Below are 25,452 nucleotides of genomic sequence, written 5' to 3'. Positions count from 1 at the left end.
CAGGCAGAAGGACCAAAGTACACTGCTGAGGGGAGCAGCGGGCGGCAGGAGAGGTCTGCACGCCATGTGGGACCCTCACCGGAGACCAGGGATCGAACCGGCACTGCAGAGGCTGCAGGCAGCTTCGCAGCCCAGCGCTCAACTGCTGCGCCACCAGGGGAGGCCCATATCTGAACTTTTTTAGAGTCTGCTTTCCCCTTTTGTTGAATATGGGGGCTAGAAGATCTAAAGTGCATAGTTACTGTGAAAATACACAATGTATGTGAAAAGATATTTTAAGTTAAAATTCAACAATTACTATTGGAATAGAAAATTCTGTGGCCATTCCATTCAGGTAATTTATAGTGCTTGTAAGACTAAAAACATCTCATGTGTACATTTATGAAAAGGAATATTTCCAGTATCAGGATAAATAATATTTGATATTTGCATGTATATTAGATTATTTCTCATAGGAAATGAATTGTTAGTGAGACTGTATGTGCTCTAAAGCCCATGAGTACTTGACAGCACTCAACTCTTTTGTTCCTCATAGTTGAACAGAACTTTTGTTTAAACTACATATATAATTAATAAATAAATAAAAATGTTATTTCCAAAGTTGGCAAAACATCCTAAGAATTTCTTTCCAGTAGAGTCAATTTGTTTTTATTAATTACATTTTTCTTATTGCAAAGGTAAGTTAGGAAACATGTGCAACTTTGCTAAGGATGCATTTAACCTCTGGATGGTGTCAGGGTTAAGCTTTTTGTTTATGGTCATTACAAGATTTTCACAAGGAAGATAGGATACAGATGACAGCCTGTGTGACCTGATTATATTTTTAGTAAAAATCATCAACAACATATGATTACAAAGATTATTAGCTATGTTATAATTTATGAAATATTACTTTAAATAACATGAATGTTTATTATGGACAGTGATTAATTTATCTTCCTAGCAAGCAAAATTTGCTAACTTTATGACTCCTATATGAACATTTGGGTGTGTATTTATACCCAGAGAGACTTGTTAGCTAGGATATCCTAGATTCTCTAAATTGGCTAAAGTTAGGATAAACATTCGATTTATTGTTCACCTAATGGATATTTGAGAGCAATGGGGCACATGTGTACAAATGAGCTGTCCAGGCCAAGGGAGGCAGATGATTCACCAATAGATAAAGGTTTGATTTACACTAATAGATAAAGGTTTGATTTAATGATAATATTGGCAGGATCTAGAGGCAAACTTATCAGATCTCAGGAATTAAAGAATAAGTAATCTCTGCTGTATTTTCTTTTATTACCTTGGCTAAAGAAAGTATTTATGTTTCTAAGTTGAGTTATTTGCTAGAGGGATGGCAATCACTACTAGTGGGAAAATCTATAAGGGAAAATTATGTGGATTTGAAAAGTAAATGTAAAATAATAATGCTACTGGTACAATTTTACTGTTTTAATTAAATCTTATTGTACAAATATACCTGTTACAATGATCTGACTAACCCATAGTTTCTGATTATTTTTTTCTGCCCATGTAAATTTCAAAATCAGTTCAATTTAATCTTTAATATTTAGTGCTCATTGATAAAAATGAAGCAACTCTAATCTGATACAATGAATCCTGATAACACTTCTTCAAATTGTTCAGTTTGATTTACAAGCTTCTAAAAGTGGAGCTTTCTGATTTAGAATTAATACTGTTAGTTGCAAATTATGCTATCTGTATATTACAGGACTTCAAGTTGTTTATCTTTAATAGAAATTTATTCTGTATTCAAGAAATGAATAAAGGCCTGCCTTTGGTATAAATTTAAAATTATTGTTTTTTGTGATATAAGTATAAAAGAATGTCATAGATTTAAGTCTTTGCAATGACTATGTTAGTCAAAATACCAGTTTTACTAAGTATATAATTTTAAAGAAAATACCATTTATATATATATGTATATATATTTAGTACTTTGGCAATTATAAATAATATTTTTAAAACATTTAAGTTTTAATCAAGAAGCAAGTTGATTACAAATGAAATGATTTGATATCTGGAAGGAAGTATGTGTAGGATACTTTTAACTTCTGCTTTATGATAGACTCATAAAGTGAAGGATAATAGTTGGTTGTTTCTAAAAGCAGGTTCCATGTATTCTCTCATATCTTATATTCTCCCCTGAGTAATAGCATGATTCAAATATAATAATGAATGACAAGAATGCATCTTGTCATATGAGTAATTGTATAGGGAAATACACTCATTTTTACCTGCTTAAGACAGGCAATTGCATTCAAGGCAATAGAATATAATACATTGTGTTGTCTCTCAACTTCTAAATGAAATTATGAAAATACAATTATATACTTTTAAATAAATTAGCTAGTACTTTTGTGATGCAGAATCCTTACTATATTAATTTTTATGAGTAAAGAAGAGATACCAGTTTCATGATACTATTTCCCAATCACAGAATAAGGTAAATTATCAAGTAATTGCATCCTTTTAGGCCAAGCTTGGACTTGGCACATGAAATGTCCTACCTTTTATACTCTAGAACATCCCAGACATTTTAAATAAACAGGCAAAAGACAACAAACAATGTCCCTCTTGCAGATAAAGGCTTGTAATTTATGCTAGATCTCTTGGTGTTTGACCCCTGTGATCTCATTAATAATGTCATACATAGTCAGCATCTTAGAGGTTCCTTTGACACACATGTAAGAGAAAAACATTCTCTTTGAGAATTATAGCTTAGTTGGCCAACATTGACCCTAAAAGGGAAATATAGAAATTAAAAGAGGCAACTTAAATAACAATATTCTCTTTATCCAAAGAGACTTAAAGAGTTAAGTATTAACTATCAGTAAAAATGGACATCTGCCCTACACCAACATATATCTAGGTTGCATTAAAATTGCAGAATAGGAAATGTGTAAATGGCATTAAGTTTTTAAAAGATTAGGTTGGTTCTATGAAGCATAATGTTAATTGTAAGAAACATAATGGTAATTAAATGTCTCAGACACATTAAAGTATAATGAATATAAAATATATGCAGAAGTACTTAGATTATAAAAGTGGACAGGGAATAGCAAAATTAAGACTTAATTGCAGAGTGCAAAGTAAATATTCAAGGAAAAGGAAAAGAAGGCCATAATTATAAAGCTTAACTTTAGGCAAATATCATTTTTCTGTATTTTCCCAAATTTAATACACTTTTATTTCAAAAGATGTGTATTATAGAATATGAGAAAATGCACATTAGTAAAAAATACAAAAATTAAGAACACTATAATCATACTATCAAGTGATAACTAATCATACTATCAATTAATAACTTATTGTAAGACCCCCCAGTGGTGAAGGGGTTAAACTCTCAGTGCTATCAAGCTATTGCTAGCCACTGTGGCATGAGTTCTATCCCTGGCCAGTGAGCTAACCCACATATGGTGCAGCAGACGTCTCCTGTCTCACCCACTGTTCCCCTCAGCAGTGTATTTCAGTAGATCTGCCTGTTCTGCTCCCCACTCTGTCTCTGGTGAATCTGCTCACCACCCCACCCCACACCTCTGGCCTACACTCCAGTTCTTGTATGCCTAAATAAATAACAATAAATCTTTAAAAAATAACTTATTATATATATATCAGATCTTTTTACATATATACACACGCATGTAAGTATTTATGTGTGTGTGTGTGTATATATATATATATATATATATGAATTAGGAATTAAAAATTCTTAATTGAGATCCTACCGTTTTGTAGCCTATTCTTTTCCATTTCTATTTTATGGTGATTTTTCTAGCCAATGTTCATGTCATCTACTACTTAATCCATGTTCAAACTTCTCAAATTGTCTCAATAATATCCCTAGAGTTGAATTTTCCAAATTAGGATCTAATCCAATATTGCATTTCATATCTGGTTGTCATAACTAGTAAGTCTTCTTAGTCAAAACCAGTGCCTTTTTCTTGACATTCACTTATTAAAGAGAGCGAGCAGGCTATCTTATAGACTGTTCCCCTGTCTTGATTTGACAGGTTGCTTCCTTGTTGTTGAAAGTTTGTTTTTGAAGAGTAAATTCTCCTGAAATCTGAGGAATTTTTCATCTTAAAATATCCCACAAAATATTTGTGTATAATTTTAAGTTCAAAAACTACATTTTTATTCTTCAGGTTGCTTGTAAATCTACCGTTTCTTCATATTTGTAAGATTTTTTTAAGAAAGTTAAAAAAAATCCAAATCAACGAATAAAGTCCTATGGGGAAATATTGAAAGTGAATGCTAGCTAGAAAAACATGGAAAGTATTGTCAATTGATTTTTTAATGTTTTATTTTCATTGTCATTGCCAGCCTAAATTGTAATGACATGACAATTGATATCTACATGAATTGGATGAAGAGAAGAGAGACAGGTTTTATTCTGTTCCACTGAAAATGTTTTTTCTTAAAATGAAAAACAAGCAAGAACAAAATTAAGCATTTTCTTCTAATTCACCTTGACATTGATACATTTTCATAGATGTGTGCAAGGTATTCTTTTGCAAAATAGGTAAGCAGAGAAAGTTTAGAGTTGGTTCAAATCTATATTAACAAAACTTGGGGCACTATTCTCAATCATGCATAAATCCATTGAAGTACAAAATCAGGTAACAGAAATAAAAATACAATCCTTTTTAAAACAGTGTGTTTTCAGGGATATGTTAGGCATCAGAGCTGAAAATTATACCTTGGGTTGAAAACTTAAAACATTTTTAAAATACATATTTAACTGGCATGCTCAAAAATGTGGTCTTACACACACCAAAACACATCACAGTGATGAGTGTGTGTCCACACTATAGTTTAATTTTCTTAGCATAGATTTTTATATCTTGAGAAAATTCCATTTAGGAAAATCTAGTTGAGTTATACCAACATTTCAGTATGCTGTAGTACTTTCAGCTGTCAGAAAATAACCTTTAAGATGAACTGCTTTTTAAGGTTTTTCTGTAGTTTTATGACTCTATAATCTTTAAAAGACATGACTTCATTTATAGAGTTGCACAGATTTTTTTTTCAAGACTTGTTTTTTTTTAAATCCTATAATCTTAGGATCATCAACTATCATTATTTCTGATGTCTTTGAGGAGTTTATTTCTCAAATAATTTTTTTTCTAAAAGAATATAAATGTTTAGAGCAGAATTTTCTGAAAATAGGAACATAAAACATGTTTTACTAAGGAAAACAGACATTCAGAGAATTACTTTTTAATCTTGACATCTGTTACTGCCTATAGTCAAATATGTATTAGATGGCACCTATATGTTTTACCCTCAGCTACTGACTATGACTTACGAAATTAATATATTTCAGGACTCTGACCACAGACAGCTCATATATACTACTCTACTTAGAACAGTGTTAAAGCAACAAATTTTATTTCACAAGCAAGGACAAAAATTATCTTAAACAATAAGTGATCAGGAAGTTATAAAATTATAGTTTTGCTAATAATACATTGAAAAACATTTTAAGAATTAAAATCTTTAAGTAGACTCATCCTAATCCCTTTTGGTACTATTTGCATTTTTTATGTAATACTTAGGGCTCACACCTCTTTTATGTGTATGTGATGCTTAGATACATTTTTGATATTAACACCTGCTCCTGTCATCATAGCTATGAAAACCTGCATGACCCAGTTCTTTATCTTTCTTGTGCTCATTCTCCTGTCAGGGTTGCCCTTACTAGATTTTGAGATAACAGTTCTGCAATACAACCTTTTTTTTTTGGGGTTTAAAGATTGATTTATTTATTTATTTATACAAGCACTGGGTACAGTCAGAGGCACAGGAGGGTGGAGAATTCACCAGAGCCAGAGCAGAAAGAACAGGCAGAGTGACAAAGTACACTGCTGAGGGGAGCAGCAGGCAGCAGGAGAGGTCTGCACGCCATGTGGGACCCTTGCCCGGTGGCCGGGGATTGAACCGGTGCTGCAGAGGCTGTGGGCAGCCTTGCAGCCCAGCGCTCAACTGATGAGCCACCGGGGAGGCCCCAATACAGCTTTCTTACCAGTACCCTTGTATTCTGGACTTGGAGTTCATGTTTCTGAAGACTACTCATTTTCCCTTTAAAGTAGTGGTCCTCAGGGCTTCTCTGGTGGCTCGGGGCTTAAAGACAGCACTATCAAGCTATCCCCAGCCACTGCAGCAAAAGTTGGATCCCTAGCCCGCCAGGGAGCAACCCACATGGTGCAGCAGACCTCTCCTGTCTTGCCCACTGCTCCCCTCAGCAGTGTATTTCAGTCAGTCTGCTCTGCTCCCCACTCTGTCCCTAGTGAATCCTCTCACCCTGCAGCACCTCTGGTCTGTACCCCAGTTCTTGCTTGCATAAATAAATAAATCTTTAAAAAAATAAAGTAGTGGTTTTCAAGTGGAGATGCTTTTGGCGGGCTTTTGGCATTGTTTAGAGATATTTTCATTACTAGAGGGCAGAGGTGCTACTGGCATGTAGTGAATGAAGGTCAAGGATGCTGCTAAGTACCCTAATATGCATAGGACAGTTCCCCACAGGAACCAAGTATCGAGTGCAAAATGTCAATATTGCCACTGTTGAGAAAGCCTGCATTAGAGAAAATGCCAAAAATAATTTTATATACTGAAACAATATTTTGAAATGTATTTCTCTTTATGTATAGCTGTATGTACTGCTTTTATATCAACATTTTGACATACATTCTTCATTGTGACCAAGTTTTGCATTGTCTCATCATATGGCATGCTGTGGCTTACTCATCCCCCAAAGACCAGTTGTATATGCATGGTTTATTATTGAAAAATAAAACAGAAGCACAAACAAATACTGTTTATAACAGGAGAAGAATTTTGTAACAGCCCTAATGCATTTTTATTTGCCTTTCTTCTAACTGACTAGATTTTGATATTTAGATCATGTCTTGAATGACTGTTGTTTCCCTTCCTTGGTCTTTTCTCTTTTCATTCTTTCTTTTTCCCCATTCTGGTTGGCAGGACTCCTCTAATTGCAGCTGGAGTCATCGGTGGGCTTTTCATCCTGGTCATTGTGGGTCTGACATTCGCAGTTTATGTCAGAAGGAAGAGTATCAAAAAGAAAAGAGCCTTGAGAAGATTCCTGGAAACAGAGGTGAAGTGTTTATTCTTCTGTTCTTGTATTTAAGGACTCACTAGGTTTAGATGTTTGAGATGAAAACTCAGTTTTGTTTTTTTTTTAAATCTGTGTAAAAATGTGTTCAATAATCTGCTGCAGGTTTCCTGATCTCATAGGATCTTATACAAAGTTGAGGTGAAATCAGAGGATATTGTAAAATCAAGGCAAGTTCCTGGTCTAAAGAGGAAAGATAGCAGGACTTAGAGAAATCATCACATTGGGGAAAAGGTAGACCTGGTTCCATGGGGGAGATATGCCACTGGCAGGCTCTCAGATATAACCTTAACAGCAGAACTAGAAAAAACCTGGGTACAAAATAACTGAGCAGCAGAACTAGAAGAATACTAGAAAGAAAGTATTTTTCTGGCTCTAAATATAACCTGGTAGGCAAGTAATTTATGCTTTCTTTAGGGTCATTAAATTGGTAGTCAATGATCTCATTATACCAGAAGTGAAAGACTGAGCTTACAGGATAAAGCTTAGTGCTGTAACCACACAGAACTTACCACGCAAATTCATGAGTTGCACTTAATATTATGCATGTTGATTATTGTGAATATGTAAATTGCCTATGTATTATTATAATTTCTTTTGTATTGCCACATTGAGTTCTCTAGCATGCAAGTTGATAGTTTTCACTGTATGGGTTACAGGAAAAAAACAATTACAGAATATCTTGCATCACCAGGTCCTTTTGAACTTACACCCTGCCTCTTTCTCCTGATATGTACACTTGTGCCTGTAGGTGCCATTCAGAGATTAACCCTTCACTGGATTTGCTTTCTTTCCATCTTCAATGTGACATTCTGACTTTTCCTGGTAGCACTGACAGGAATGGGAATATTCATTCATTCACAAATTTCACATACTGATAATGGATTAAATTTTAGTTCATTTCTTTAAAGAACTCAAGACTAACCAGAAGAATTTGTGAAAGTTTCAGGAAGCTACTTTACAGTTATATGTAGGAAAGGGCTTTCTCAGGATTAGAGTTATCTGAAAATAAAGTGGCTCCTCTCATCAAGACATGGTGGAACCTGAGAAAGGTGATTGATTACATACCCTGGAAAAAATAATCGTGATTCCTACCTGAACTCGATGTTTACAGAAGATCAACTTGATCACTTTCAACATTACATATATGAATAACAGTTTGGACACAACACATGTAATGTGCATAGTTTCAGGTTAAGTAAGATGTTGGAGGCAGGTAGAAATCTCCTTCATGGTGAGCTCAGGGCAGTTATTGAGAGAAGTCTGAGAAGTGAAGTAAACTACAGTTGGAGAGAAAATAAAGACTTGGCTCATCACTGGACATTTATGTGATTAAATGGAAGTGAAATTCTGTCTCTTAAAGTCTCATTACTATGGAAAAAGTTTTGTTTTTTTTATATGGTGTTTTCTAAGAATACCCTCCAAATTTTCATTTCATTAGTAAGTAAACATGATTAGTTTTATAAGCAGATTTTATTTTTTATAGAAAGTTATCACTTAGGACTAAATGAGATAATTATAGAATTCCCACCTTTCTCTCATTAGAATAAATAACTATGATTTTCTACCATCTGAATAAAAGAGGAATTCTTAAGAGGATCAATTTAAATCCATTAATACTAAATCTAGAAATGTGCCTCAAAAGTGAAAAATTCGTTAATGTGTAATACATTGTTGGAATGTGCTAATGTTGATATGCTTTCCCCAAATCATTTTACTCCAGATTGTATATATTCTGTAAGATGTATGGAAGTAGAAAATATATTGTTTTCAATGTATACTTTTTAAGATGCACTATGAGACTGACACTTTGATAAATGCTTTAATTAAAAAATGTATTAAGGAGACATGAGGCTTTTGAAGAGGGAAATTCAGCACCTTTACGGCATAGCACCTATGTTCCAAAATTTTTTCACCTATGCTGTATCCCATATCATATTTTAGCAGTCTTCTAAGGTGACCATTTCTATATCTGTTTAACAAATGAGAAACCAGGAGCCAGGGGGATAATTTCCTTGCTAAGCCCCTGAGTGGCAGCACTAGTATACAAGCCCACAAATTTAAATTCAATCCTCTTCCTACCATATTGGCTCACAAAATGAAACTAAGCTCTTGGAAAAAAAAAATGTGTGTGTAAAAATGTTTAAATGGCACCTAAGAAAGTGCAGGAGTCTAATCATCCCAAAGTCCTGAACCCCCTCCCCACATATGATCTCATATGTGATTAAAAATTACTGATACATATAGTGTGTGCCTGGGCCTCCCTGGTGGCGCAGCAGGTTGAGTGAGGGCTGTGAAGCTGTCTGCAGCCTCTGCAGTGTGGGTTCAATACCTGGCCAGCCAGGGAGATACCCACATGGTGCAGCAGACCTCTCCTGTCTCTCCTGCTACTCCCCTCAGCAGTGCTTCAGGTCTGTCTGCCTGTTCTACTCCATGCTCTGTCTCTGGTGAATCCTCTCACCCTCCTGCACCTCTGGTCTGTACCCCAGCTATTGTATAAATAAAATAAATCTTTAAAAAAATATATAGTGCGAGCCTCAAAATCTACTAAACAAACCTGCTCAGTAGAGTTGCTTTTAAATGAAGGGGGATTTCTTGGGAGTATCTTTTCTACATTTAACCAAGAATTTAGTGATTCTTTCTGCAGTTCTTTTATGTGATTTGAATGCACTTATATTCATTTTTACAATATAAATTTGAAAATACATTTGTTAGATTCTTAGAAAATAGGCCCGGTACATTGATTTTTTTTCTTGTCTGTGCAAAATCTTTGCTATCACTATACTTACCTATACTCAACGTTTTTCAGCTAATTAAGTAGACCATGATGTTCACAGAAGCATGATAATAATAACCAAACAGGAGGGCCATCATGCACTTAGCCTCCTGAACAGACATTTTAAAATACGGTGGTGGTTTTTAAGACAATTTGAGTGGGAGTAGCCCTTAATTATTTCCTTATACTGAGAAAGAACAAAGAATGTGTCTGTGTTTAGTTCCTAAATTTGACTTTAAGAAAAAAAAGAAACTTGTTTCTTTCACTTGCCGTTTTATCTTAAAGCAAAAATGAAAAGGTAGAATTTTAAACAGAGGAGGGAGGTAGACATTTTGATACCCTGAGTCTTTCTCAGGTCTATGTGGTTTTTCCTCAGATAGTCTGGGGGTTGCTAAACCCTCACATACCTTCCCCTGTTTACTCATCCTCTCTGGCTGAATTACATTTAAACAAGTTTATCTAAAATTAACAAAATAATTTTATTCCTTTTGTCTGCACATAGCCCACCTCAAGATCTGATTTCTCACCTCAGTTTCACCCTTCAGAACTCTGACATTCCTGCTTAGAGTCCCCTGTGTGCTCCGCCATTCCCACAAAGCCATACCCATGCTCCACCTAGCAGTGTTCTGTGCCACAGGCCAACTCATTTCATTATCTCAAGACCTGTTTTAATGTGTGGCTCTTGTAGGAGGCTAAAACAAGTGAAACTCACACCTGGATGGTTGTTTTTATTTCTTCTCATTCCTTAGCATTTACTTATGATCTAGATCAAGTCATAAAATTTTTAGAATTTTTGACCTAGAAGGTATTATAGGGCCTTTCTACTTCAAATACATTCAAAGACCATCATCATAGGTAGGTATCATCTGGAGTTCTATGAAAATGGAAATTTCAGGCCAACCTCAGACTGACTAAACCATAATTTACTTTTTAACAAGAATCTCAGTTAATTCATAGGTACATTATAGTTTTATAACTCTGTCCTGAGTTATTGGCACTGTGCTGGGGTTTTTTTTTGTTAACTCTGGTATGTTTATACTGGCTTCCCAGTGAGATTTTATGTGCTAAGACTAAAATGTTTTATTTTTTTATCGATCAAATACTAGTATGCCTACTATGTCTGAGGTAGGTTCACATTTGTTACTTGTGTTCACCCACGCAAAGAGCATAAAAGGAGAAACAATTGTATTTAAATATATGGTGAGTGGTTGATATTATAAAAATATTGTCAAGGAAAAGTATGTGTGTGTGTGTTTTTGTATGTGTAAAAAGGGAACTGGAAAGAGACAGTTGATTTGCTGAACTGAAAGTTGGATAACTAACCTGAATTCCTTCTTTTTGCAGTTGGTAGAACCCTTAACTCCCAGTGGCACAGCACCCAATCAAGCTCAACTTCGGATTTTGAAAGAAACTGAGCTTAAAAGAGTAAAAGTACTTGGTTCGGGGGCTTTTGGAACCGTTTATAAAGTAAGTTAAAAAATAGCACATACCATCAGTTGTTGTAAATTTTGTTTCAGACTTTTTAAAAATAATAAACAGAGTAATTGCTATAGCCAACTTAATTTCCTTGTAATATTCAGAGAGAAAGTTCTTAATAGTGTTGAGAAGTGGCTGCACAAATGAATTCATTAATATTTTTGAACAAGCCATAGTACATAGTCATGAGAAGGCAAGAAACACTGGTACTGAGATAAAGTATAGTCCATCTCTTGATGGCCTGCCGAGTTCCTTTCAATGTCACCTCCCCTTTCACAAACTTAAATCTTTGTCCAAAATACTCAGATCTCTAACTCTGGCCTGTTACCCATGGCCTCCATACTGCACTCCATGAAACACAGACAGTCCCAGTGACAGAGGTGGGAGGGGAGTTAATGTGCAACACCCTTGTTCTTTAGCTGCTCTTTTATTCACCATCAGGCCTCTGCTACCAGATCTCTTTTAAATTCACACAGCCGTGCTGATGCATTAATAGAATAGCACTAGCTCCTAAACCACTTGTTGCTTACCTGGTAATATGATTTAACAGATAATCAGATGATTTCCAGTTTTGATGTCCTCACCGTTATGTGCAAACTGGAAAAAAAAAAATACATTTCGTTGTGAAAGTCTGGTCAGATAGAAGGAAAGGGTGACATCATAGGTTTTTAGTAAGAGTTATTTCTCAAATGATAGTATGCTCATGTTTGCTTATTTTCCTTAATTACAAAATCAATTTAGAGGCCAAACTCAAGGTTAATTGCAGTGAAATTTACTTTTAATAGCAAATAACAGGAAGAAAGAATTCTGATGGGTTAGTATTCAGTTCTCCTTATAAAGTCCATTACTATGATTCCCCAAATTTACTTTGGTGGTTTCATATAACCCTTGAAATTACATGCAAATTTACATTATTTTAGAAGCATAGCTGTTAAAATATATCAGATCTTAGCAATTTTACATTTTAAAATATTCGTTTTATAATTTAAAACAAATTTAATAGAAAATTTTCACAATTATATATAAACTTTAATTTTCTCTCCTGAGTGTTTCACAAATAATCACGTCTCTTTCAAATATAACTTATTCTAAAGACAAAGTGTAAAACTTTGTAAATCTATTTTCCAATGCATATTTTGTTAAATGAAGTTCAGAATTAATTGAGCTTCTAATTTGAATAAGAACGATTCTATGCAGACTTGCCTTCTCAACCTCAAAATTTTTGTGTGTTCACAGAATATTTATCCTTTTTTTATTATGCTAGAAAAATGTACTTACATTTAAAGATACCTCAATCTTGGGTTGTTTTTACTGTATAATTATCCTTATATATTTAAAGATACTACCTTATATCTCATTGCTAAATATGATCTAGTGACCTCAGCAGGAAAAATAAATCACCCATTTAGACATTCAATAATAAATCTCTATTAATATTTTTATTAAGAGCAACTTGGTGACTATTGTCTAGAATGTTTTACTGTTATCAAAATTTTTATATTGAAAGTTCCTTAAATATGTTTGAATTTTATGCCTGGAGTATATATTATTGACCTAAGCTTTAATCAGTATATTAGTTCTTAGGAGGATATATTGTCTCAAGCTATAATTATTCCTGATGACATAAATGCAAATTGGCATAGCTGATCATTTGGTTAATTTTTCCTCCTAGCTAGAGATAAACTGTGTTTAAGTATAAAATATTTTAAACAATGTCATGGGTAGCAGCAAAGTTGAGTTTTTCTCTGATTGGGCCTAGAAAAACAGTAATTATACTTATTTTAAAAAGCAGTAAAATTAATTCACACTGAAGTTATATTCTTATTTCAAAAATAAACTATGGGGCCTCCCCGGTGGCACAGCGGTTGCACGCTGGGTTGCGAAGCTGCCCGCGACCTCTGCGGCGCCGGTTCGATCCCCGGCTGCTCCCCGGCCACCGGAGGAGGGTCCCACATGGCGCGCAGACCTCTCCTGCCGCCCGCTGCTCCCCTCAGCAGTGTACTTCGGTCCTTCTGCCTGCTCTGCTCCCCGCTCTGGCTCTGGTGAATTCTCTCACCCTCCCGCGCTTCTGACTGTACCCAGTGCTTGTATGAATAAATAAATAAATCTTAAAAAAAAAAAACTATGAATATTTTAATTTTGATTCTATATTTTTATAAAGTAACCCCCTCCGTGGTTACTTTATTCAATGATGGTAAATATGTTTATAGCCCCAGATACCATCAGTGACAAAATATAAGGTTGGGTCATTGGGTATTTGTCCCCTCTTTTCTACATTATTTTTTTTTAGATTTTATAACAGAAAATTTGATTGATATTTTGCTTTTGACACATAAACTTCTCTATTTGCTCTAGGAACAAATTCATCTAGTAAAAGTTAAAGGCATTTTTCTTTATTATTTTGGCTTTTTAATAATTCTTGTGTTTAGATATCTTCTAATATTAATGCAGCATTGGGTGATACTAATACGTATGTTTTAGCATAGAAGTACAAAGTGAAAAGAAGCAGCTTATTTTCAAGAACAGTCTATTTTTGTTTCCTTTGATTTGAATGTTAAAAGTGGCCTAATTTGATGTCAGTGACAAATTAAAAGTTGAGATTTTTTTCATATAGCCTCATGTTTGTTTCTGTGTTATTTTGGGACAATACACTTTGAAAGAAATCTTACATAGTCTATACTTCACTGTATGTTTAATTCAAATCATGTTTGCTCAAAAATGCTGTTATTTACCTTAATATTATACTTTACTCAGATTCTGCCTACTTTGTTTCCCAATGCGTAGATTATTTCATCTGTTATAATTATATAATTTTTGTATTTATTTTTATGGTGGTAACATTGTTTTACAAAAGTGTATATGATTCAGATATTAAAATTATAATTTTAGAAAGAGAAGACTATCAATGGCCAATATGAATACTTTATTTTGTTCAAAGATAATAAAAATGCTTTATATGTAGTATATAGTAATATTGACAAATTAATATATATTCAACACTCTGGTATTTGACTTTGGAAGCTAATTCTTAAATAAACACCTTTGAATATTATTTCTTAAATCAATATGAACTTTAGGAACATGTAATTATGCTTTATAGCTTCTTTTAGTTGCAGAATAATTAGATAAAGTTAAAGCTTAAAAGAACCTTCAGCATTACTTAGCTCAATGTTCTAATTTTAAAGGAAACAACTGAAGTTAAAAAATTGGAACAGCCCTTTCAAATTCATGAAAAGTTGATGTCATCCAAATCAAATATTTTATTCTCTCTTATTTCAATGTTTTTATTAGTATTTTTCATGAACACAAGTTGAATTTTATAATATTGTAAACATTTTGAAAACAGAGCATACATATACTTTGTCTTCAGATAATACAAGCAGACAACAAAATTGTTGATAACTTATAACAACGGATGCTTGATAAATATTTATTGATTGAATGAAAGAATTATGCCTTACAAATTATTTTTTTAAGAAATTAATAGGGTTCACTTGGCAAATCAAATTTTGTATCTGGTATAAATGTTTTACATGTTTAATACAAATTTAATGTGATTTTTTTTCCCTCAAAGGGTATTTGGGTACCTGAAGGAGAAACAGTGAAGATTCCTGTGGCTATTAAGATACTTAATGAAACAACTGGTCCTAAAGCCAATGTGGAATTCATGGATGTAAGTATAGACACCCTGGTAATCACATCTAATCCATTATCAACAGACTTCTTTTAGGATTTAAAAAAAAAAAAAAGACCATGACACCGTAATATATCTCTTAAATTTATTTTTTATTTTAAATATTTATTTATTAAAGACTTATGTAATTATTTATTTTTTGCATCATTGTTCATTTTTAAACAATATTTGCTTTTCCCCACCCCCTCAGGTGTAGTCCCCATAGAGTTTCCTTTAACAATGCACAAATGCACCATCACCTCAGTCCCCTCTGCTTCTCCCTCCCTTCCTCTGATCCCTCTCCCTCCTCCTCCCCTGCAGTATGTCTCTGATTTATAATTGTCTGGTTTTGCTTTGTTGTGTTTTGTACTATTATTTTTTCACACTAATGTCTTATTGGGTTTCCCTATATCCCTGATATAAGTGAATCCATCTGATATTTTTCTTTTTCCTTCCGGCTTATTTCATTGCACATAATTCCTTCTAGCTCCATCCATGTTGCTGCGAATGATATAAGTTTATCTTTTTTGATTACTGATTAATATTCCATTGTGTATATGTACCACATCTTCTTGATCCAGTCATATATTTTTGGGCATTTGGGTTGTTTCCAGGTTTTACCTATTGTAAATGGTGCTGCAATAAACATAGGGGTACAGGTGGTCTTTTGAATCAGTGTTTTTGTGTCCTTTGGGTAGATCCCTAGAAGTGAAATTGCCAGGTTATATGGTAGCTCCATTTTTAGTAGACTGAGGAACCTCAAGACAGTTTCCATAGTGGTCGGACCAGTTTGCACTCCCACCAGCAATGAAGGAGAGTTCCTTTTTCACCACATACTTGCCAACATTTGTTGTTGCTTGTTTTTTTGATATGTGCCATTCTTACTGGTGTAAGGTGGTATCTCAATGTGGTTTTGATTTGTATTTCCCTGAGTATAAAGGATGTTAAACAATTTTTCATATGCCTATTGGCCACTTGCATTTCCTCTTTGGAGAAATGTCTTTTAAATTCTGCTGCTCATTTCTTGACTGGATTGTTTATTTTGTTTTTGTTGAGTCATGTGATTTCTTTGTATATCTTTGTGATTAGTCCCTTATCAGTTGACTGGAATGCAAAGATTTTTTTCCAATCAGTGGGGTGTCTCTCTGTTTTAGTTAATGTCTTTTTTGCTGTGCAGAAGCTTTTCAGTTTGATATAATCCTAGGTATTTATCTTTTCCTTGACTTTCTTTGCTTGGGGTGATGAGTCTTTAAAGATTTTATTGCAATGTATGTCTTATAGTGTTTTATCTATATTTTCTTCTATATATTTTATAGTTTCATGTCTTATTTCCAGTTCTTTTATTCATTTTGAGTTGATTTTTGTGCATGGTGAGAGGTAGTGGTCTAGTTTCATTTTTTTGCATGCGGTAGTCCAGTTTTCCCAGCACCATTTATTGAACAAACTGTCCATGTTCCATTGCATATTCTTTGCTCCTATGTCAAAGATCAGTTGTCCATAAAAGTGTGGTTTTATTTCTGGGCTCTCTATTTGGTTCCATTGGTCTGTGTCTCTGTTTTTGTTTCAATACCAAACTGTTTTAATTATTATGGCTTTGTAGTATAGCTTGAAGTTTAAAAGTGCGATACCTCCTTTCTTCTTTGTTTTCATCAGTAGGGCTTTGGCTATTTGTGGGTTTTTTGTGGTTCCATATGAATTTCATCAGTATTTGTTCTATTTATTTGAAGAATGTCATTGAAATTTTTACTGGAATAGCATTGAATCTGTATATTGCTTTTGGTAGGATGGATATTTTAATAATGTTAATTTTTTCAATCCATGAGCAGGGGATATCTTTTCATTTCTTTGTGTCTTCTTTTATTTCTTTTAACAGTGTTTTATAATTTTCTTTGTATAGGTCCTTCACCTCTTTTGTTAGGTTTATTTCCAAGTTTTTTTTTTTTTTTGGTTTAAATTATAAAAGGGATGGTTTTATTGATTTCTTCTTCAGATTGATTGTGTATAGGAAGACTACTGACTTTTTGTGTGTTGATTTTGTATCCTGCTACTTTACTAAACTGGTTGATTATTTTGAGTAGTTTTTCTGTGTTTTTAGAGTTCTCTATGTATATTATCATATCGTCTGCAAATAGTGATAGTTTTACTTCTTCTTTCCCTATTTGGATTCCTTGTATGTTTAAAGACTTATTTATTTATGTGTAAAGGAACTGGGGTAAGGACCAAAGATGCAAGGGGTGAGAGGTTTTACTAGAGACAGAGTGAGGAGAAGAACAGGTGTATTGATCAAAATACACTGTGGAGGGGAGCAGTAGGTGAAACAAGAGAGGTCTGCTGCACCATGTGGGTTAGCTCCCTACTCAGGATCAAACTCAGGTTGTAGTGATAATAGCTCTGAGACTTAACCGCTGTGCACTAGGGAGACCCAGTCTTTCTTAAATTTAAATAAGAACCTAAGTCAGATAACTGCCCATTAAAATTTACCTTTTTTTTTTTAGTTTAACACTTAACAGGTTCAAAAAATAAGGCCCAAGGAAAGAATAAGAAAGTTCTAAAGAGTAAAATTAATTTATCAGGTCAACACAACTTTGAGATTTCTCCTATCAAAAATTGTAGGTAAACCACTCAGCAAATTTTAGAAGGTAGGACAGAAAAATACTATATATGTAGCATGCTATTATTTTTCACACTCAACACACGATCTAAGGTTTCTATAAAAGACCCATATAGTTCCTATTCCATCTTTTAGCATAATGTCTTCAGTAATAAGAATGATTGTGATTTTCCAATGACTTTCATATGAAAGATCATGCAAGCTTGTACACTTCAATTTTTCATAAGATGGATTTTCTTGTAAGCTGGTTTTTCTTGTAAGCTCCCATGTGGGTTTTATAGGAGCTTAGTTTGTTACCTTGGATAATTTATTTGGGTAGGATGCTAATCCTTTATCTTATTGATTATAATAAAAATTTGGCTCTATAAACGGACTGATAATTAGCTAGTTATCAATTATGGTCAATAATTTGGTGCATAATTAGTTGAGAACTAGCTTTTTTGATCAGTTGGTGCCTTGCTTTACTGGTCGCTAATATTTAAAATACCACCTTATTGCTTATCTACCAACACTTATTTAACAAACAGTTTAGCAAGCAAGTAATGTTTCCTTCTTTATTTCTAAAAGTTATGGTTCTCTGCAGCTATTGTCTGATTCATGTATTAAAATGGGAAACTGAAGTCTTTTTCAGTGATCTCAATCAATTTGATATTGATCATAGGTGTAGATTTGTGAAAGCAATCTTCAAAGAAAGTAAAAATTATAAAGAAAAATAACAGAGAGTAGAAACAGTGTAGGTTAATATGTGAAAATGATAGAAAGAAGATTTTGCCCAGCCTAGATGACAGCCAAAGCTGAAATTCACAAGAATGCTAGTAATCTCTGCTAGCAGCTTGGACAGTCATTTCTGTCATATTTCCATGGAAACAGACTGGAAAAAGGGGGTTAAGAGGCTACAAAATAATCACCTAAAGAAAGAAGCTCTAAAAACCTCATCATGATTTTGAATGATTACTTGAAAGCTCCTAACCCCATCCAGTTTTTGTTTCTGATCTGGCCCATTCCCATGGAAACAGGAGTAGGGATGGCAGCTTGAAGTCTTAGATTTGTGCTGAATTTTAGATGAGGTTGATTGAGCTATGCAAGGAGTCATTTTCCTAGATGAATGATGAATTTGGTGACCAACAGACTATGGAATCTGCTCTTTTTTAAGATTAATAAAAAATAAGGAAATATTTTGACCAAACCTTTCTTATCTTGTGAATAAATTCTAAAAGATTAACTGGATAGGCACTATTAGCAATTTTCAATAGATACCAAGCCAAGACATCTCTTACTATTTTTGTGACTTCTCTCAAAATATTAGAAGGAGGGCCTCCCCTGGTGGCGCATCAGTTGTGCACTGGGCTGCGAAGCTGCCCTCAGCCTCTGCAGCGCCAGTTCGATCCCCGGCCGCCAGCGAGGGTCCCACATGGCACAGCAGACCTCTCCTGCCGTGCCCCCTGCTCCCCTGAGCAGTACTGTGTATTTAGTCGGTTTGCCTGTTCTGTTCCCCACTCTGACTCTGGTGAATTCTCTCACCCTTCCATACTTCTGACTGTACCCAGTGCTTGTATAAATACATGAATAAATCTTTAAAAAGAGAGAGAGGTTAAAAAAAATATTAGAAGGATAACATATCCCAGCAAAATTAATGGTGGCCTTCAGTTTTTTAAAATAGGCTGTTGTAATTTTATGGCAAATATATATCTACATTTTAACATATCTATTAGGTCTGCAGATCATTTTAAAAACTTGTATGACAGATCAAGCCCCAAACAGAGTTTGGGTTCTTTAATAAACAAGGATTTTAATGAAAGTTACTTTGAAAATGAAAGAGAGGAGCTAATATAGACAACTGCCATTAAGAGTGACCATAGCTTTCCACTTGCATGCAGGACATGCTCCTTTGAGTTACCCTACTTCAAGGTTAACATAGAAGGGATAAAAGATATAAGGGATCTGATGCAAGGATTCATATTCCAACCATCAGTCTTTGATTGAAGGCTACTGAAAGAAGGGTATTTATTCTTTTGCCTGTCCTACCTAGTAAAGGTGGCAAAATAGACTTCACTAAGGAAGAAAAGTAATTAGACAAAAAATGCTGGTGGAAGTCAGCTGGTACAACATTGGTATGGTGTCCCAAGGTTAAAGGACTAAAATAATGTCTGCGAAAACCATGCTACATGTATCTTTTGCAAATTAATATATATGTGTATTTGTATTTATATTCCTGTGGGTGCTTGTGCTTTGTATCATTTTTATATAAGGAAAATAAAGCTTCCTAAGACAATGGAAACTGGAAATTACATGCACTTTTTAGGCATTAGACCTTTTTGGGTCCACCCAACTTTATACTTAATGTAGAATATTCTAGATTTAAATAGCTACTGTAACTAGATGTATCAGTTATATCAGTGCTTTCCTGGTTGCTATAACAAATGACACACATCCATCAATTTTATACTCAAAATTTACTACATCCAACTCTTGTATTGATATCCAAGGACAAAGGAGAAGACTTTTATACTTTGTTATTTTTTTTACCATAAGTAAAAAATAAATAAGGAGAAATTTGTGTTTTGCTAAATGCTGCATTAAAAGCAAAAGAAGGACAATTTAGTCACAAGGCTGTTACTTAACTCACCTGAATATGTCTAATGGATTCATAATGACAATAATAACACTCTTAGTGAATGGCTAGTGTATTCTTCATTCCCATGAAGGGAGAACACATTGAAAGGCATTAAGAAAATGACTCCAAAAGTCCCCCTTTATAAGAGGAATGCCTACATTTATACACACTACTAGTTCCTGTTTCCAAGAGCACTATTTTATTGGGAAAGTATGGGTGTTTTGTCTTTTGGTTTTTATTAATTTTATTGTGCAGAGTTCAGAGTTCGTATCTCCAAAGAGATGCTCTTGGGCAGGATTCCTAGAATTGGGGATCATCAGACAGGCTCTTCAGCTGGTCAAATCAGACAGGCTCTTCAGCTTGCCTGAATTTCCACTACTCTGATTTTTCCCCTATTTTTAAGCCCACTATTAGCTGACATTATTACATTTGCCCATATGTTTTTATGTTTGATCTAATTTATTTCTTCTTAAAAATAAGATAAGCTTGGATTGGAAAAAATTCTATAATCTTGCTAAGTTTCAGTGTCTAATGCATCACATTTCAACTTACTGCCTATCTGAATCTTACTGATTTTAGTTTAGCTTTCCGATGCCATATCACTCATACAGTTCACAGTTAGGAGCTTCAAAGATGTATGTTTCAAATTCCCCAAATTTTTTCTATAAATGATAATTTTTTTCTAGTATAATCATTTTCCCTGTCATGTTTTTCTCCATCACTTTCCCTTTTAACTTTAGCAGTCTCATTTCCTTTATTAGTATCTGCTAGGTTTTTTTATGCTGTAAATCATGTGGTATACACCTGCACTTAAACTTAAAATGAGTGAATTTTATAGTATGTGAACTTTACCTAAAAAAGTTATTTTTTTTTTGTTTAGCAGCAAATTTTTTTTTATTTTACATATTTTTACATCATTTTTCACTTTTTGCACAATGTATGCATTTTCATCTTGGTTATAGTCCCCATACAATTCCCATCCCCCCTTGTTTTGATCCTACTCCCTTCTCCCTGCCCCAACCCCTCAGTGTGTCTCTGTTTTATAGTTGCTTGTTGATTTTGATTTTTACTTTACTATAATTAGTCTTTTTCCTGGTCCCTTATTTAGTATTTTGCTTTGTTAAATTTTCTGTTATGTAAATGTAACCTTGTGCTTTGCTGTATTTGTTTATTGTTTTTAATAACATTTTGTCCAAGTATTTAGGCTTATAAATATATTGTATTATATCATCTGCAAATAATGATAGTTTCACTGCTTTCCATTCTGGACTATTTTTATACCCTGATGTCTAATTGCTCTAGCTAAAACCTCTAATCCTAAGTTAAATAGGTAGTAAAGGTGGGTATCTTTGTCTTGTTCCTAATACTAAATGGAAAGCTTTTCATTTTTCACTACTGAGTATGATATTAGTTGTAGGTTTTTGACATATGGTCTTTATGATAGAGTTTTTATCATGAATAGGTGTGGACTCTCATCAAATGCTTTCTCTGCATCTATTGATATTATGATACAATTTTTATTTCTTGTTAATATAATTTTTTCATTGATTCAGTTACATATATTAAATTATCCTTGCATCTCTGGGATAAATCACACATGATCATCATGTATAATCCTTATAATGTATTGTTGAATTGGATTTGCTAGTATTTTGTTGATGATTTCCACATCAATATTTGTCAGGGATATTGGTCTATAATTTTCTGTTCTTGAGCTCTTGCCTGGTTTCAGAATTAGGTTAATGTTGGCAGCATAAAATGTGTTAGGAAGCATTACCTCTTTCTGGATTTTTAGAAATAATCTGAGCGAGATAGGTATAAATTCTTTATTTTTTTTAAAGATTTTGTTTATTTACACAAGAACTGGGGTACAGGCCAGATGCATGGGAGGGTGAGAGGATTCACCAGAGACAGAGAGGGGAACAGAACAAGAAGACAGAACAGAGAAATACACTGCTGAGGGGAGCAGCAGGTGAGACAGGAGAGGTCTGCCGCACCATGTGGGACCCTTGCTGGCTGGGATCGAACTTGGTGCTGCAGAGGCTGCGGACAGCCTCACAGCGTGGCACTCAACCACCTGCGCCACCAGGGGAGGTCAAGGTGTAAATTCTTTAAAGGTGTCATAGAACTTGCTGGTAAAGCCATCTAGCCATCAGCTTTGTTTTAAAAGAGATTTTTGATTGTTTCATCAATGACTATGATTGTTTTATTCAACTCTTCTTTTTCCTCCTGGTTTAATCTTGGCAAACTATATTCTATAAATTTACCTGTTTCTTCAATGTCATTTGGCTTATTCATGTATAATTGTTCATAGTAATTTCTTATGACCCTTTAAATCCTATGACATCTGTAGTAATTTCTCCTCTTTTATTTCTGATTCTGCTTATTAATGTCCTTGCTCTTCTTTACTAGCTTAGCTAGAAGTTTAATGATTTTTTTTAATCTTCTTAGTGAACCAACTTTTTGTTTCATAGGCCATTTGTTTGGTCTTTTTTTATTTCTAATTATTTTTTTTCTCTTATTTTTATTGTTTTGTTCCTTCTACTAACATTCAATCTTTTTTGTGCCCCTTTTTTCAGGTGTGTTAGGTACAGTATTCTTGTGTAGATTATTTCACTGATCCTTGCATATATCCTGTTACTTCTATAGAACTTTGTCATAAATGACATCACATATAAAATCACGATTCTGAATACCATGTTCTCCATTCACATTCTCCTGCCCTCTGGGTACCCATTTTTCTGTAGTACCCACTTGAGGAACTTTTTACCTGTTTAGGTGTCACTTATTCATTGATTTTTGTGTCTCATTTTGCTTCTGCAGCCGATTTAGATTCATGACCCATTATAATAATTTGCTTACAAAAATCTTCAAATTTCTAATATCTCAAAGTTAGACTAGCAATAAACAATTCCAGAAATATTGATATTACTCAGTACCATATTCTAGATTGCTCTTAAATCTGTATATCCCCCATAGATCATCTTACTAGATTATAAAATTCCATCTCAAATCTATTTTATGAATCTGATCTCTTCTCTGATCTTAATATTTCCACATTGAAATCTCATGGGCATCTCAAGTGTTACACACTCAGAATGTATTTCTTTTATCTCTTCTAAATTTCTATTGCTTGCAATATTTAGATAATGTGTTTCTCCATCCAACTTGTTATCCCTATTAGAAATTTGGGATTTATCCTGAGTGTTAAAACCCACAACCACTTGCAGTTTAAAAGCAAATGCTTTGATTCTACATCAGAAATGCAATTGGAGAGAATTCACCTCTTTTTGTATTCCATTTCTACCATCTTAATCTAAGTCATCAACTTCTTCAACTTGGATTTTAAGAATAGATTCCCTTAGATATTCCTACTTTTAAATATAGTGTGAGAATATTTTATGCTTCTACATAAAACCTGTCAGCAGCTTCACTAATCTAGAGCAAATAACTAGATCCATAGTTTCCAAAGTTCCTAATTGCTTTCCCAGTCTTCCTTTTCTTCTCTGACTTTCTTCTACTCCTGTATTTTCCTTATTTTCTCAAGTTAGGATAACTTCCTCAAAGATTGATTCTCTCAATCCTTAATCTAGATTAAAACCTACTAACAATACTTAGAACCATTTTTGTGCACCTATCATGATAGGCTATTATATATTTATTTGTCCTAGATTTTGTTGTAAATTACAGGATCCTTAGTAACAATGAATGTCTGTTGATTCCACTACTGCCTATCTAATGGCAAGGAAAGTGCGAACACATTGGTAGGAATCAGTAAGTAATTTGATTAATTTAATGAATGATTTTTGTTTCTTTTTTTTTAAGATTTATTTATTTATTGTATTTATTTATACAAGCACTGGGTACAGTCAGAAGCGTGGGAGGGTGAGAGAATTCACCAGAGCCAGAGTGGGGAGCAGAGCAGGCAGAAGGACCAAAGTACACTGCTGAGGGGAGCAGCGGGCGGCAGGAGAGGTCTGTGCGCCATGTGGGACCCTCCTCCAGTGGCCGGGGAGCAGCCAGGGATTGAACCGGTGCCGCAGAGGCTGCGGGCAGCTTTGCAACCCAGGGCTCAACTGCTGTGCCACCTGGGAGGCCCACTTTTTTTTTTTTTTTTTTTGAAGACATCATTCTCCCTTCAAGTCTTCTCTGTTGCAAACTAGTTCATGTCTTTTCCCCAACAGTCCAGGCTTTGTTTTGTATATTGTAGTTGGATCATTTTCAATAGATATTTATATGACTTATTTCTGTTTTATTTTGATATAGGTTACCAACATATATCATTGAGGATGTATACTATGTAGGACTCAGTGTTCCCTCTCAAAGCCCTCTGAAAAGGGAATGTGCTGGTAGACCTTTCTAGATAGTTTGCAGGCAGGTAGTGGGATACTCTTGAATGCTTCCCTATATGAGAGGATATTACTAATTTTTTATTTTTAACTTCTTCTTAATATTGAGTTCCTGATCTTTTGTAGGAAATATGGGTAGAATTTGCTTCTCCATAACAATCTGTTATTAGAGTCTCTTCCTTATTTCTTGCCTGTTTCAATAGGAATAAGCATGCAAGGATGGGATTCTATATAAAAAGAAAGAAATGGTGAATTTATCACAGATTTCTGATAAAATAAATAAAAGTAATTAACTATGGTCATTATAAATCATTGTCAGTATCAGTAATCTGAATTTAGTAGATATCCTGAATCTTGAACTTGAGATATTTTCTTAGGGGTACTAAAAAGTTTGAAAATAAGCAAAGTACTTGACAAGTTTTGCATTCCGATAGGCTTAATATCTCCCTTGATACATCTAAAAAAGCCTACTAAAATCCACCACAAGTTGTTGCTCTAAGTTTCAACATGTAACTTAATAAGCTCCTGGCTACTGTATTTCCAAAGCATTTCTTGAATGTGTGTGAGTGAAAGAATATATCTCATGAGCATGTAGTCTGCTGTACCAATATTCAGATTTGGTAAATGTAAATCAGTAGCATGTTAAAGGCATATGTTTTTTTTTTTTTTATTATTGTAGGTATTTTCCAGCTCTCTAAACTCTACAATTTGGTGAATTATATACATGAGTAGAGGGTGTATTGCTGTGTCACCAGAGAGCTGGAAGAGAATTATACTGATCATGTATCGTTTCTGACGCCAATATGAAC

The 25,452-nt window shown here is 34.1% G+C and overlaps 1 protein-coding gene across 2 annotated transcripts in view; it reads left to right on the top strand.

The window, feature by feature from the left end:
• Positions 1 to 25,452, top strand: part of ERBB4 (erb-b2 receptor tyrosine kinase 4) — a gene marked incomplete at both ends in the record, with an annotated part of 956,569 nt that overhangs the window by 745,380 nt on the left and 185,737 nt on the right. For both annotated transcript variants that reach the window (XM_084249633.1, XM_084249632.1), the window contains 3 exons: positions 6,994 to 7,126; positions 11,265 to 11,387; positions 14,971 to 15,069. In XM_084249633.1, the coding sequence (XP_084105759.1) occupies positions 6,994 to 7,126; positions 11,265 to 11,387; positions 14,971 to 15,069 (355 nt within the window). The remainder of the gene's footprint in view (positions 1 to 6,993; positions 7,127 to 11,264; positions 11,388 to 14,970; positions 15,070 to 25,452) is intronic.

This window comes from Talpa europaea, assembly GCF_964194135.1.
Source record: "Talpa europaea genome assembly, chromosome: 1".
Taxonomy (NCBI): Eukaryota; Metazoa; Chordata; class Mammalia; order Eulipotyphla; family Talpidae; genus Talpa; species Talpa europaea.
Note: the sequence above shows the minus strand (reverse complement) of the source record. Positions and strands in the feature narration are given on the sequence as shown.